This window comes from Ursus americanus, chromosome 14 (assembly GCF_024610735.1).
Source record: "Ursus americanus isolate L20-20 chromosome 14, mUrsAme1.1.p, whole genome shotgun sequence".
NCBI classification, from domain to species: Eukaryota; Metazoa; Chordata; class Mammalia; order Carnivora; family Ursidae; genus Ursus; species Ursus americanus.
Genome location: NC_142140.1, coordinates 33,689,954 through 33,706,158, shown reverse-complemented (window position 1 = coordinate 33,706,158; position 16,205 = coordinate 33,689,954). Strand labels below are relative to the sequence as shown.

Genomic DNA, 16,205 nt, shown 5'->3' with positions numbered 1-16,205 from the left:
GACCTAGGCCCTCTGGGACTTAGGTCTGAAATCACAGTGAAAACTTAAGGCAAAATAAAGAATGAGCTCATTGGATAAGTAATTTGCCAATGTGCCTAGAGATGTTAATTTCCTCCATATTTTTCCAATGGTTTCTTGGCAATCAGTAGAGACTCCAAAACATTGCTTGAATTTGACATAGTTCAAACAGCACCTTTCCTTTACTAAAAGCTTACTACATGCTAGGTGCTGTGATGTGCCCTTCTCCATCTAGACCTCATCACAATTGCACGGTCTGAACCAGTGCTACTAGTAACACTATAGCAGGAAACCAAGGCCCAGAGACTGGCTAACTCATCCAAGGTGACCCAGCACATTAACAGAAGGCACAGTCCAGCATCCAGGTTCTCTGAGTCTTAGCCATGGCCATGAGACTGCACTGCCACAAACAGACGCATGGTGCCCGTTAAGGAGATCTGAGAATCTTGCTGCCCTTGACTTATATGCTGAAATGAAAACACTGCTCTGGTAGACATGTTTTCCAAAAATGTGGAACCTTACCAGTATCAAAATAAAAGCCTTCTTCTTTTTTTTTTTTAATATTTTATTTATTTGACAGTGAGAGAGAGAGAACAAGCAGGGGGAACAGTAGAGGGAGAAGCAGGTCCGCCACAGAGCAGGGAGCCTGATGTGGGGCTCAATCCCAGGACCCTGGGATCATGACCCAAGCCGAAGGCAGACACTCAACTGACTGAGCCACCCAGGCGCCCCAAAGCCTTCTTCTTTTTAAGTAAAATTCCATTAGGGTTAAGTCTGAGTTAGATTTCTAAAATTTGTTTCAAATTACCCAACATATATATGAACTCCCTTTTGGATGGCAACATTAAAAAATACTGGTGTCTAACAACTACTCCTTAGGTTCCTGATATTATCTTTTATATTCTTATAAGTATGTAGTATGAGAGAAGGACTGATACATAAGACAACGTAAAACAGTATGTGATGCAGAGGGAAGTTAGTTTGAACACTTAGCCTGTGATTTAAGATCCCCCTGGGAAGCAACTGTTCTACCCCAATGACAATAATTTATGTATCTAATGCTCTCAAGGAAAAAAAGAAGTATCATTATTGTTTTGCAATTAGTTAAAAACACTTTAAAATGAAGTATATTATTACAACAGTGGGGGTGGAAACAGAACAAATCAGTCTACTAATTGCCTACATTTGTTTCTTCTTGATTCCAGTTATAGTCCTATTTGACTCTGTCTGTGACCCTGGTTAGTGGAAGATTATGCCATCTACAAAAGAAGAAATGGCCTCAGTGCACAGGAAGTCTCTCAAGGGCTTTTAAAAATTTCAGCAGCTGAACCCTCATGCCTACACTTGTTGCAAAAGCATCACAACTGGTTACCCGGCCACCAGGCCCTCTCCATGCCATCACTTCCACCATATGAGCTGCTGGAGTGACATTTTTTTTAAGTTCCAACTGACTATGTCGCCTCACTACTTGGAAACCTTCCCAGGAATCAATCTGGCTGGATCACGTGGCCTTTATTCCTACTTGGCGCCCTTCTTATGGTTTTACTGCATGTCCATCCGCCCAGCCTAGCTTTCCAAAGGGCAGCACTCAAATCCTGTGAATCTTTTAACTCAGGGCTGGGCAAACTGTCTGGCATACAACAGGCAATTAAAGAAGCTGAAGGAAGGAATAAGAACTCGGGGGACTTGGGGATCGTCTTAGCTTCAAAGGAAGGGAAATAAAATTAAGTATGCGTGTTAACATCCAGAAGGTGTCAGAGTCATTTGGTAAGTACGTTGATTCGCTCTAAGCACTTGTACTATTGACTGGGCATCGATGACAAAAAAAATCAGCAAGCACTATAATGTTTTTAAGTGTTATTGATGATTCGATACTACAAAATATTTCTCCGTCAATCACAAAACTAATTTAACTGTCAGCCACGCAGGGCCAGATGTCAAAAACATGTGTTAAAAGGCCCTAATATGCCATGATCTACTTGATTAACAACTAACTTGCAGAAATTCCAACAATGTGTTCTTGTTTTAGTCTTATTTGCATTGGCAAGTGTTTCTTGTGCACTCATCTGGCTCTGCACAGGTCTAATCTATTTGTGCTTTATCACTGAGCGGGAACTGAATTACAGCGGCCTCCGGCTCTGCTATCTGCCTTTCTCAACTGCTTATCTGCTATGTGGCTACAGCAAGGCTTGGCGAGACCAGCTTTATAAATACTGTGGGTTCCGCCTCTTGAGCTTCTGTGTGTCAATCCTAGAACTAAGTCATACTCAATCTTAACTTGCTAAGTGGCATTATTTTTTGCACTGTGAATACGTATATAAATTCTTAGAAACTAAAAGGAATAACACCTCCCTGGAAGGTCATAATTCAAGTGATCAGTGAATAGTGCCTAATAGGTTCTATTCATCAGCCAAATGACAGCAAATAATTAGACGTTCTTATGAGTCCATGATTTTTAATTAATCATTTTATTTTTTGTACCATATCTTGTTCCAGGGGATCTATTCAATTAAATGTGGATAAAACGGGAACTTGTGAGGCAAGGGCCATTAAACACGATTGTGATACTGTCAAAAGCACAATTATCGGAAGGTTTGAGTTTCAGTCCCATTCCATCACCCGTGAGCTGAGTGGCCTTCGATAGTCCAGGGGAGGCAACAAAGTCCCAACATAGGGCCAACTTAGATAGATTAGAAGTGGCTTCCGGGAGCACTGGGTTGAGAAGTTAGCATGCACCATGGTCTATCCATGACACCCACCTAGCACCCAGAAATGGGGAATGGTACTGCATCTGTCCAAAATTTTCATTTCTGGGCAAGTCATTTCACCTCACTAAGGCCATTTCCCATCTTTAAAATGTAAGAGCATAGGTTTGGTATTTCTCAAAGTGTGTTCATTGACCACTTTCATCAGAATCATTAGGCATGCTTTTAAAAATCACAGGTTTCGGGGCACCTGGGTGGCTCAGTTGGTTAAGCGTCTGCCTTCAGCTCAGGTCATGATCCCAGGGTCCTAGGATCAAGCCCCGTGTTGGGCTCCCTGCTCATTGGGGAGCCTGCTTCTCCCTCTCCTCCTCACTCGTGCACTCTCTCTGGCTATCTCTGTCTCTCTCAAATAAAAAAATAAAAATCCTTAAAAAAAAAAAATCACAGGTCCCTTGGCCCCACGGCAAAGCAACTGAATCAGAATCACTAGGAAATGGGACCCAGGAACTGTATTTTAAGAAGCTCCTTAGATGATAAAATTATTTGGATACACACAAAAGTTTGATATTGGAATAAATACTTAAAAGGAATCTACTATTCTTTGTCCCGTGATAAAGAACCTTGCCAGTTCCTATCCAACGTTTTTGTCTGTGCCTCTCAAACACACTTTCTGATTTTGTCACTTTTTTTTTTTAAGATTTTATTCATTTATTTGACAAAGAGAGAGAGTACAAGCAGGGAAAGCAGTAGGCAGAAAGAGAGGGAGAAGCGGGCTCCCTGCTGAGCGAGGAGCCCAATGTGTGGCTCAATCCCAGGACCCTGGGATCATGACCTGAGCCAAAGGCAGACACTTAACCAACTGAGCTACCCAGGCGTCCTGAAACTGACCACTTAATGCTGATATTGGCACCAGTGGCTTCTCCTTACTTTAGACTGATTATAGCCAACTCCTTTTTTTTCTTTTTTCTTTTTGGAGAGCTTTTGAAAATTCCCTTCAAATGAATTGATCTGTTTGCTTTTATTCTTCGTTACTGTGAAAGGCTAAAAGTTAGGTGCAAATAAGGTTTGAAAACTAAGAGCTCACAGGCCAAAGCTGGCCTACATCACATTTACCTTGAGCATCATAATATTTTAAAACCTGAATTTGAATGGTTTGAGGTAGGTCAAGGACTCTGCAGATTGCCATAGTTGCCAGCAGTCCCTACTGCCTCACACCAAACCCACTTCCCTCGTTTTTATTCTCTGCCAGGCTCTTCAATGTATCTAACTACTCGACTCCTCATCTATTGCCCAATTCAGATTCCATGTGCCTGAGATTGTGGATCAGCAGACTGAATAATTATTACCAAGGTAGTTCCAAAGAAAATGGAACTTAGAGGTCAGCTAATTTAAATGTGCATTTTGAAAATAAGGTACTAAGAGAAGAGGCTTGCCCCACGTGATGCAACTCTCATGTGGTGGCAAGAATATGAGGGGGGCAGACTCCCACAGACCTCAGCCTTTCTTCCCAGTCATCCCTGCAGTCTCAAAGGAAGTGCTTAAATAAAAGGAACAGTTTCAGATTCAGGAATTGTTTTGGGATTTAAACTAGAATAAATCAAATCTTAATAGGGCCAGGGGATAAAAATGATAAAATCCTGCCAAGAATCCATGACATGGAAAAATTATATGGTATATGTTTACTTCTGTAAAGTTGCAGAAAGAAATTGAGAGGTAGTAATGGACTGACATCATATCACTCAAAAACTGCAAACAGGATACATAATCATTAATAGTTTTTGAACCAACATTCCCTCATTCAAATTTTTACAAACAAAATTACTACAGAGTTTTGGTAATAAATTCTTAAATGTTTAAAAAAGAGTATTTTCCCTGAAGAATCATCTTATTTACTCTTTCACGTTTTCAAGTAAAATCTTGTATCTTTATAATTTAATATTAAAGTTATAATTTTATAATTTCTATCTAGCCATAGAATTACAGCTCTTCCTCTTTGCATCTCTTATTTTTTTATGTAGTGCAGTGGCTTTCATAATAGGGTAAACACCACAATGACTGGATGTTCACATCAGGAACCTGCTAAAGTGCAGAATCCCAGGCCCTCTCAAAGTTCTGATTTAGTAGGTATAGATGCAGCCTAATAATTCAGATTTTCAACAGGCACCTCCTGGTGATTCTCACCTAGAAGTCAAAGAAGTCGCGTATAACACCCAGTGCACCATGCAACTAATGAATCATCGAACTTTGCATCAAAAACAAGGGATGTACTGTATGGTGACTAACATAATATAATAAAAAATATTATTACTATAAAAAAAAAACAAAGAAGTCTTCTTTAAGATACCCTGGGAAAAAAAACAACAACCACCTGTGGACCATTTAATCTAATGCCTTCCATTCCACAAATGCTGGGAAAGAGAGCTACTTGCCAAGGTCATCTAGTTAGTTAGTGGCAGGGCTGGGACTAGCTCCTAGCTAGGTCTCCTTCCACTTGACTTCATTACTACAGTTAACAGACAATGATAAAGGGGAATATAGGAGACAGGCAGTCTAGCTTCCAAGTCCACATCCTTGACTACTGTGTAACACAGCTTCTCAGGAAGCTGAACTCCCAAAAGAAGAGGAATTAAATCTGCAGAAAATAAAGAACATTATAGGCTAGGTAATAGTGTGTGCAAAGGGTCTGAGAAAGGAGGGAACATGGCAGACTTGAAGATCTAGGCCAGCATAGCTAGAATACAGAGAACAAGGGAAGAGAGATGGGGGATGAGGCTGGGAAAGCAGGAAGGAAAGAAGAGGGAAGGTAGAGGAAGAGAGGGAGGGAAGAGCAAAGGAGAGAGGCTAGGAGAATAAGAAGGACAAAGGGAAAGAGGGTAGGAGGATGGGAAGGAGAGAGGAGTAAGGCAGGCAGGCAGAGAGGTAGCTGACCAGATCCGAGACAGATCAAATGAAGGGATAGATCGTATGTGCCAGGTAAAGGATTTCGATTTTTATCATCCTAAGAACAGTAACAAGCTAGTGAAGGTTTTTAAGCAGGGCCAAATGTGGTATGATCAGGTTTGCATTTCAAGGCTCTCCTGGCTTATTTAATGTGCCAAGTGTACTGAGGAGGGGCTAACATGGGAGAGGGAGGTCCAGCTGGGACGGAAGTTAGTGTGAGCACATGGAGAAAAGCGGGCACATTCAAATACATTTAGATCATCTCCTCCCAGCCATGTTTCCCTAAGTCCTGACACCCCCATTTTTCAGCCCAAGCTCACCTTTTCCGACAAAGCCTCTTCAAGTGTTGCTAGCGCAGTATCTGTATTACTGGAATCCGTCTGCAAGGACTTTACTCTGTCTTTCAGATTGGTTAGTTGTTTGTCTTTATCCCTAAGTTGTTCTTGCAAGTTTTCAATCTGAAAATAAAGATCACATTTAATGCATATTTTATTACATATCCAAGGCCAAGCTTCTTGAAGTGGTCCTGTTTAAAAAAATAGACCCCAGGTTATAGACATTGTCAGCATTGAGGTTACACTGACTTAGAATCAAGGCCATTTTGATGAGCCCTCATTCTTCCATGTACTTCAACTTTGTATTTAAATGGCGGTACAGATGAGCAGACTACCTCCTTCCATACTGATGCAAGCCCTTCAGACATGTAAACATTGCTATTTCTACCTATTTCTATCTCTCCTACCAGACCAGTCCATAATCTAATCTTCATACAGTGAATCAGAGAAAGACATATGCAGGATTTTTTCATTCAATGAAAAGACATGTATTGTCAAGCACCATATCAATATATAGCAGAACCTATGTAGTCATTCACTCACTCTTTTATTCAGTATTAAACTTTGTGATATGCCAAATGTTGTTGTCAAGTGGCTGTTTCAAAGTAACCACATGAAAAGCCAAGTAGGTTATCATCAGTAGACTGTTAATGGGAAGAACTTGTGATATAAATCAAATGTAACAAGTACTAAACACTCCATTTGGCAACTAAGTCATGTGCTGGCAACCAACCAGCCACTTTTATCCACTATCTGCAGCCTGAAATAAACACGCCAAATAGCTGATTATAACGCCTGCCCATGAGCAGCAGCAAGGACCTTTCCCGGGCATTGCATACATTATCATTCATGTTTTTATTCTCTGCTTTCAAACCATGTATTTCTTATCTAAGGATTAAAAAAAGCCCACTGTACAAACAATTTATTCGTATTAAGGGTTTTAAAGTGACAAGTAAAAAAAGCAGTACAACTCTAAGATAAGTCCATTCAAAATATTTGTATTCTGCACCCAGGCTTTCGCAGGAAATCATTCCAAATGCATGTTTAACAATGTGTGACTTAAACAAATTTTTGGATTATTTGATTCATTTAGCATAAATCTGGAATGCAACACAAATAGTGACAGCAGTCGCAGTAACAACAAGGAGGAGAACAGGGTGACAGTGGAGGTGACAGTAGTAGCAGCAGCAAAACAGCTCTGAATACAAAACAATGACCCTGCTGACCCTCAACTGGCAGGACATGGGACTTGGTTATTTTTTCCAATGGCTACAAGGGATTTGAACCAACAGAGATGGACTTTTCCCCTTTCCTTCCTCCCTCCCTCCTTTCCTTCTCCTTCCTTCCTTCCTTCCTTCCTCCCTCCCTCCCTTCCTTCCTTTCCTCCTTCTTTCCTTTCTTTTCCCCCCCAATGTATCCTTTTAATAAGACATGTTTTCTGCCTTGAGACAGACATCCTGGAAACTTAAGTTATAGGCCAAACAATTAGCCTTCTCCTTCATCAAAATGCAATGTATTCCTGCCCACCTACCATGGTGAGAATTCACTGTCCCTCCATGGAAAACACAGGAACTCAAAACGCATAATCATCTGCAGTCAAAACAAAGGCTTTCTCCATTCCAGACAAGTGTTCATGCAGTTACACAATACCATAAATAAATATATGGGTGAACAAGAATATGGATGGTTACATGTCAGAATGATACTCGTTATATAAAAGAAGCCAACAGCTGAGAGGACTGGTTCTTCAAGGAGAGTGTGTGCTATTATCTTGAGTACACCCACACCCACAGATACATTTGTGTACACGAATATGTGTAAATGCATGGTGGTTCCAAGCAAACTGATTAGACACCCCCGTCACCCTGGGTAACAGTGCCCTGAACAAGACAGAGGATACCTTCTCTCAGAGCATCAGCCCTGGGACAGTGGTAGGCACTGATTTCAAGGGATTTGGGGCACTGGAAATAGAAGCTAAAGAAGACTGACTATAAGCCTGTGAGAGACTCCTTGGGGCCTCTCCAAATCACTGAGAGGACTGAAGAAGTTTAGGGCCAGGGTCCTACCAGTATGCAGGTAATATAACACTTGGTTTTTTCTGGTTTTGGGTATAGTAGCCATCCTAATGAGTATGATGGTGTCTCCTTATAGTTTTGATTATTGTTTCCTTAATGACTAGTGATGTTGAGCGATCTTTTCATATGCTTACTAGCCATCTGTATATCTTCTGGAGAGAAATGCCTATTCAAGCCTTTTGCCCATTTTTGAATCACATTGTTTGATTCTTTGTTATTGTTGTTGAGTTTAAGGAATTCTCTATATATTCTGCATATTAATCACTTATCACATATATAATCTATATTTTCTCCAATTCTGAGGCTTGCCTTTTTACTCTGCTGATATTCCTTTGATGTGTAAACTCCCCCCATTAATACTGCTTTCTCTATACTCCGTAACTTTTGTCTTCATTCACCTTTTAAATATTTTTTCATTTCTCATGTGACTTTTTTTGATCCATTCATTTTTTTAAAGTGCTTTGTTTAATTTCCACAAATTTGCACAATTTCCAGTTTTTCTGTTACTGATTTCTAACTTCATCCTTTTGTGGTTAGAGAAAATACTTTCTATGATATCCATCTTTTAAAATCTATTGAGACTTAATCTGTGGACTATCATATGGCCAAGCCTGGGGAATATCCCATGTGTACTTGAGAAGAATGCACCTGTTGCCATTATTGGATAGAGTGTTCTGAATGTCTGTTAGATCTTACTGATTTATTTTGTTGTTTGATTCCTCTATTTCCCTACTTATCTTCTCTCTGATTATTTTATTATTGAGAGTGGAGTACAGACATCTCCAACTATTATTACAAAACTATCTTCTTCTTTCAGTTCTGTCAGTTTTTGCTTTACATATTTTGATGGTCTGGCATTAGGTTCATAAAAGCCTGTAATTGTCATACCTTCTTGTATTGAAACTTTTGTTAATTTATAAGGCCTTTATTGGTCTATTGTAAACTTTTCTGAACTAAAGTCTGTTTTGTCTCTTTCAGTTACTACTTGCATAGAACATATTTCTCCACCCTTTCACTTTCAACCTATTTCTGTCTTTGGATCTAAAGTGACTCTCTTATAGATAGCATATAGTTGGATCATGGTGCGAGTAGTGGGGAGGGGTTGTTTGTTTGTTTTCTTATTCTTAATCCATTCTGCCAATCTCTGTCTTTCAATTAGAGTTTAATCCATTTACATTTAAAGTAATTACTGAAAAGGAGGGACTTACATCTGTCATTTTGCTATTTGTTTCTGTATACCTTATGTTTTTATTCCTCATTTCCTGCATTACTGTCTTCTTTAGTACTTAGTTGATTTTTTTGTAGTAAAATGGTTAAGTTCTATAATCATTGTGTGCGTGTGTGTGTGTGTGTGTGTGTGTATTCAACAGCTATTTTCTTTGTGGTTACCATGGGGATTACTTGTAACATCCTAAATTTGTAACACTTAATTTTATAACACTTTGAATTTATACCAGCTTAGCTTCAATAAACAAAAATTCTGCTCTTTTATAGCTCCATCTCCACCCCTTTTGGTTGCTGATGTCACAAAATTCTATCTTTATACATTGCGTGTTCCCAAGCACAAATAATAATTCTTTTAAATCCATTAGCCTCTTAATGTATAAAATGAAACTTGGAGTTACAAACCAAAGTTACAATAATACTAGTTTTTAGACTAATAATTTTTGTAAATATATTAGTCTCCTAGGTCATGTAGAAAATGGATTCCATAAAATGGAATCACAAACCATTACTACAATAATATTAGCTCTTATAACTGCCAATGTACTTACCTTTATTGAGATATTTATTTCTTCACATGGCTTTGGGTTACCAACTAGTATCTTTTCTTTTCATTCTGTATGACTCCCTTGAGCATTTCTTGTAGGACAGCTCTAGTGGTAACAAATTCCTAAGCTTTTATTTATCTGGGAGTATCTTAATTTTTCCCTAAATCATTTTAAAATTTTTTATTTAAATTCAATTTAACTAACATATAGTGTATTATTAGTTTCAGGGGCTGATTTTACTGATTCATCAATTGCATATAAAACCCATATAAAAGTGCTCATTACATCAAGTGCCCTCCTAATGCCCATCACCTAATTACCCCACTCCCCAAACACCCCCCTTCAGAAACCCTCAGTTTGTTTCCTATAGTTAAGAGTCTTTTATGGTTTGCCCCCTCTTGAACAGTTTTGCTGGATATAGGATTCTTGGTTGACAGAAGTGTTTGTTTTTGTTTTTTCTTGTAGCACTTTGATTTTATCTACCCATTGCCTTCTGACCTCCAAAGTTTCTGATCAGAAGTCTGCTTATAATCTTATTTAGGATCCCTTGTAAGTGACAAGTCACGTCTCTCTTGATGTTTTCAAATGGATCTGTCTCTAGATTTCAAAAGTTTGGTTATAATGAGTCTTGGTTTGGGTCCCTTTGAATTTATCTTTCTGGGAGCTTACTGAGCTTCCTGGATGTTTATATTCATGTCCTTAAATTTGGAAAGTATCAACCATTATTTCTTCAAATATTCTCTTTTCCCCTTTCTCTCTCTTCTCTTTCTAGGACTCTCATAATACGTGTGTTGGCCCATTTGATGATGTCCCACAGGCCTCTCACATTCTGTTTACTTTTCTTCAAACTTATTTCTTTTTGTTTCAAGTTCATTGATTCTTTCTTCCAGCTGCTCAAAGTTGCCTTCCTTCTAGTGAATTTTTCATTTCAGTTATTGTACTTTTCAGCTCCAGAACTTCCTTTTGGTTTCTTTTGAGTTTTCTATCTTTTCATTGATATTTCCATTTTGCTCATACATTCTTTTCTTTACTTCCCCCACATCTCCCTTTTGTTCTTTGAGCATCTTTAAGAGTGTTGTTTTAAAATCTTTGTCTAGTAGATCTGCCATCAGGTCTTCTCAGGGCCACTTTCTGTCGATTTTTTTTTTCTTTGATTAGACCATACTTTCCTACTTTCTATATGCCTTGTGATTTTTGTTGTTGTTGGGAACTGGATGTGGTAACTCCGGAAATCAGATTCTCCCCATTTCCCAGGGTTTTTATTGTTTGGGGTATGTTGTTGTTGTTGTAGGCTATCTCTGTGCCTGAGGTATAAATATAAGGTCTGAGGTATAAATATAAGGTCTTTTTAAGTCTTTTCTGAGCCCATGTCTTTTCCCAGGTATGTGTCATCATTTTCTAATTTTCCTTATATATGCAGTTGCTCATGAATGTCCTAATTTTCAACGTATGGCTCTCAAAAGAGAAAAAGAGAAAATGAATGAGGAGGAAATGGACTGACAGTCCTTTAAGTCCCCTGGAAGTCAGTTCAGCAAAGGAGAAGGGGCTTGCACCAATGTGGAAAGGTGCAATAACAATGGCTGCTGACTCTGACTGCACCTCTGAGATGAGAAGCAACAATTGATGATCAGAACACAGATCCTTGATATTTGGAAGGTGGGTTTCTTTTTGCTCATCCTGGTTCCTTCAAGCGGTGTGTAGGCTGCTCCAGACACACATGTTCAGCTGCCTGCCACTTGGCTAAAGAGTGGTAAAAGGTTAGCTCTCACTGTGTTAAGAGCTAATATTGACCAAAATTAATGGCATTTTACCATCTAAGCCTACCCCTGGAAGTTGCAAGCCTTCAATAGACTCCAGAGTTCTAAAATAGTTACATCAGAGAGATTCTGACAGTGCAATCATTGTTCAGATGGAGAGACAAATTCTTGGTGCCTCCGACTCCTCTATCTTCCCAGAATCCTCCTTCAGAAATACCCTTTACATAACACCAAGGAAAAGGCAAAACTCGTTGCTAGTATAGGATCCACTAAATCATGGATTTAAATACAAAGATTTAGGGGCACCTGGGTGGCTCGCTGGTTAAGTGTCTGCCTTCGGCTCAGGTCATGACCCCAAGGTCCTGGGATTGGCTTCCCTGCTTAGTGGGGAGTCTGCTTCTCCCTCTACTTCTGCCCCCTCCCCTTGTGTACTCTCTCACTCTTGCTCTCCCTCTCAAATAAATAAATAAAATAAAAATATTTTTTTTAAATAAATACAAAGATTTAAATCAACCCACTTTATTGGGTTTCTTTACTGCATGAAATCTTAACACAAACTTTTCAGGTTAAAACAACATGAATTTATTGCCCCACAATCTATAGATCAGAAGTCCAAGCACGGTGTAATTGGTTTCTCTGCCTGTGGTCTCAGAAAGCTGTTATCAAAAGATCAATCAAGCTGAGCTCTCATTTGGAACTTGGTGTCCTCTTTCAAGATCATTCAGGTTGTTGGCATTTTTCAGTTCATTGCTGGCTACTGGCTAGCAGTTGCTCTCAGCAACTAGAACTTGTCTTAGGCCCTTGCTACATGACCTTCTCCATCTTCAAAACTAGCAACAGACCACTTCTTACATGTCAAATCCCCTCCTCCATGCTTTGAATTTTTCTTACTTTTCTGTCTCTGTCCTCTAGACTCAGGTTTATAATGCTCAAGTGATTAGTTCAAGCCCACCCAGATAATCTCCCTTTTGGTTAACTCAAGGTCAACTGAATAGCAACCTTAATTACATCTACAAATTCCCTTTTGCATAAAATATAATCCAAACATTGACATAACACCAAGGGGCCCATGTCATGAGGGCCACCCTAGAATTCTGGGTACTATACCATATATTTCATCTATAATAAAAACATAATAGTCTTTTAAAAGATTCCTTAAACAAAGATTCTGCAAGAGAAATTTATCCAAATCTGAAGAGTTAATTATAATAAGATGTGTGACATTTCAACATGGCATTTCTGATGCTGCCATTTTTACATGGCCTAAAGTTAAAATAAAAATAAACTTTAAGCTTATAAAATAGGTACTGTATGTACCAGACCTCTTCACTACAAGGCAGGCATTGTCCTAAATACTTGTGTTTTTTTTTTTTAACATTTTATAATGAGATAATTGAGATTTCCATGCAGTCATATGAGACAATATAAAGAGATCCCTTACACTTGTTACCCAGTTTCCTCTAGCAGTTAAAATCTAGCATAACTATAGCACAGTATCACAACCTGGAAATTGATGTTCATACAATCCATTGATCTTATTCAGTTATCACCATTTTTATATGCACTCATTGGTGTGTGTCTGTCTGTCTGTCCGTGTGCGTGTCTGTATTTAGTTCTATGTAATTGTATCACGTGTATAGATTCATGTGACCACCATCAAAGTCAGGATACAGAACAGTTCCATCCCCAAAAAGATCACTTGTGTTGTCCTTTTATAATTGTACCCACTTATCTCTGTCTCTGTCCCCATCTCTAGCCCCTGGCAATAATGAATCAGTCCTCCATTCTATAATTTCATCCTCCCATAAATGTTACATAAATGTAGGCACACGGTATATAACATAACCTTCAGCATTGTTTGTTTCTCCACTCAGTATGATTCTCTGGAAGCCCATCCAAGTTGTTATGTCTATTAATAATGTGTTCTCTTTTATTACTAAGTAGTACTCCATGGTATGGATATACCAGCCTGTTTAACCATTTACCTATTAAAGCATATTTGGGTTGTTTCTGGTTTGGGGCTATTACAAATGGGCTACTATGAACATTCATGTGTAAGGTTTTTTTTATAAACATAAGTTTTCATTTCTCTGAGATAAATGCCACCAGAGTAAAATTTCTGGGTCATGGGCGTTGCAATTTAGCTATATAAGAAATTGCCAAACTGTTTTCCAGAGTGGCTGTACCATTTTACATTCCCCACCAGCAGTGTAGGAATGATCTAGTTTTTCTACATTCCCACCAACACTTTTGGTGTTGTCATTACTTTTTGTTTTAGTAATTCTGATAGATGAATAGTGACATCTCATTGTAGTTTCATTTTGTATTTCCCTAATGCTTAATGACTTTGAACATCTTTTCATGTGTTTATTTGCCACCTTTACATCCTCTTTAGTAAATATCTGTTCATATCTTTTGGCCATTTTCTAATTGGATTGTTTTGGTTTTGCTTTACTGTTGACTTTTCAGAGTTCTTTGAGAGTATTCGAGATACCAATCCCTTGTAAGACATATGGTTTACAATTATTTTCTCCCAGTCTATAGTTTGTCTTTTCATCCTCTTAGCAGATGTTTCACAGAGCAGAAAGGCCAATTTAGAGATCATGCTTTTAATGTCAATTCTATGAAATCATTATTTAGCCTTAGATTCTGAAGATTATATCTTATAGCTTTTCTAATACATTTATAGGTTCTTGTTTTACATTTAAGTCCATGGTTTACTTTGAGTTAACTTTTTGTATAAGATGTGAGGTTTAGGTCAATGTTCATTTTTATTGCCGACAGATGTCCAGTTGAGCAAACACCATTTGTTTAAAAAAAGCTATTCTTCCTCCATTGAAATGTCTTTGCACTATTGTAAATTATCAATTAGGTATATTTGTGTGGGTATATACCTGGATTCTCTATTCTATTCCATTCACCTATCTTTCTATCACTCCAATAATAGGAGATTGTCTTGATTACAGTATCTATATCGTAAGGGTTAATATCACCTTTTTCTTTTCAAGAATGTTTTAAGTTAATCTTGACTTGTGCCTTTTCATACAAAAAATTATAATAAGCCTGTATATGTTCAACAAAAACTCTTAGGGTTTTGAAAGGAATTTCATTAAAACTATAGCTCAATTTGGGGAGAAGTGACACCTTTAATATGCTGGGTTTTTCAAACCATGAATACAATACATATCTCAATTTGTTTAGGTCCTCTTTGATTTTTTTAAATAACATTTTATAAATTTCAGCATACAGATCCTGTACATATTTTGGCAAATTTATTTCTAACTATTTCATTTTCTTTGGAGTTATTATAAATGAAATTTTGTCTTTAATTTCAGTTTCCATGTGTTCATTTTAGTATATAGAAATGTTAATTAATTTTTGTTTGCTGATCTTTTATCTTGAGATTTTACTGAACTTAGGGGGTTTTTTTCTCCTGACTTTCTACTTAGACAATTATTCATCTGCAAAAAAGGATGGTTTTATTTTTCAATTTTTTTCTTATCACAGTGGTGAGAACTTTGGAGTACTATGTTACATCCTTGCCTTTTACCTGAATTTGGGGGAAATATATTTAGTCTTAGTACTGAAAGTCAGAAGTAGATTTTTTGCATATGTTCCTTAGCAAGCTGAGATGGTTCTCCTCTATTCCTAACTTGCTTAAGCGAGTTTTAATCACATATTTAATCATAAATGAGTGTTGAATTTCATAAAATGCTTTTTCTATGTTAAATAATATGATTACATTTTTCTTCTTTATTCTGTTCATATGGTGGATTACAATGATTGATTTTTAAATGTTGAACAAGCTTGCATACCTGAAATAAATCCCACTTAGTCATGATACATTATTCTTTTTATAAATTTTTGCTTTTGATTTTCTAATATTTTGTTGAGGGTTTTTTTATTTAAGTTCATGAGATATAGTGGTCTGTGGTTTTGGTTTTGGGGGGTTTTGCTTTTTGTTTTGTTTTGTTTTGTTTCTTCTGTTTTGGTTATCAAGGTCATACTAGCCTCATAAATTAGTTGAAAAATATTCTCTCTTCCCTTTTCAGGAAGAAATTGAGTATAATTGGTGTTAATTCTTTAACTGTTTGGTAAAATTCTCCAGTGAAGCTATCTGGGCCTGGAAATATCTCTTGTAGGAGCTTTTAAATTAAAAGTTCAATGTATCTAATGGTTATAAGATTATTCAGGTTATGTATTTCATCTTGGTTAAGTTTTGATAGGTTATGGTTTTTGAGGAATTGGACTATTTCTATTAACATGTCAAATTTGTGAGTATAAAGTTGTTTGTAATAGTCCTCTATCAACTTTTTTTAAAAGATTTATTTATGTATTTTAAAGAGAGAGAGAGAGAGAGAGAGCACAAATGCGCATGAGTTGGGGGAGAGGCAAAGCAAGCACTCCCCACTTAGCATGGAGCACAATGCAGGGCTCTATCTCAGGACCCATGAGGTCATGTCTTGAGCCAAAACTAAGAGTCTGATGCTTAACCAGCTGAGCCACCAGACTCCTCTCCTCTATCAACTTTTTTAACGGCTACACAATCTGTAATGAAATTTCTTACTTCCTTTCTGATATTGATGATTTTCTTCCTCTCTCT

At 37.7% G+C, this 16,205-nt stretch overlaps 1 protein-coding gene across 2 annotated transcripts in view; it reads right to left on the bottom strand.

The window, feature by feature from the left end:
• ERC2 (ELKS/RAB6-interacting/CAST family member 2) overlaps nt 1-16,205 on the bottom strand; it is an 858,173-nt gene that overhangs the window by 476,591 nt on the left and 365,377 nt on the right. For both annotated transcript variants that reach the window (XM_087866956.1, XM_087866957.1), the window contains one exon: nt 5,984-6,121. In XM_087866956.1, coding sequence (XP_087723082.1) covers nt 5,984-6,121 — 138 coding nt within the window. The remainder of the gene's footprint in view (nt 1-5,983; nt 6,122-16,205) is intronic.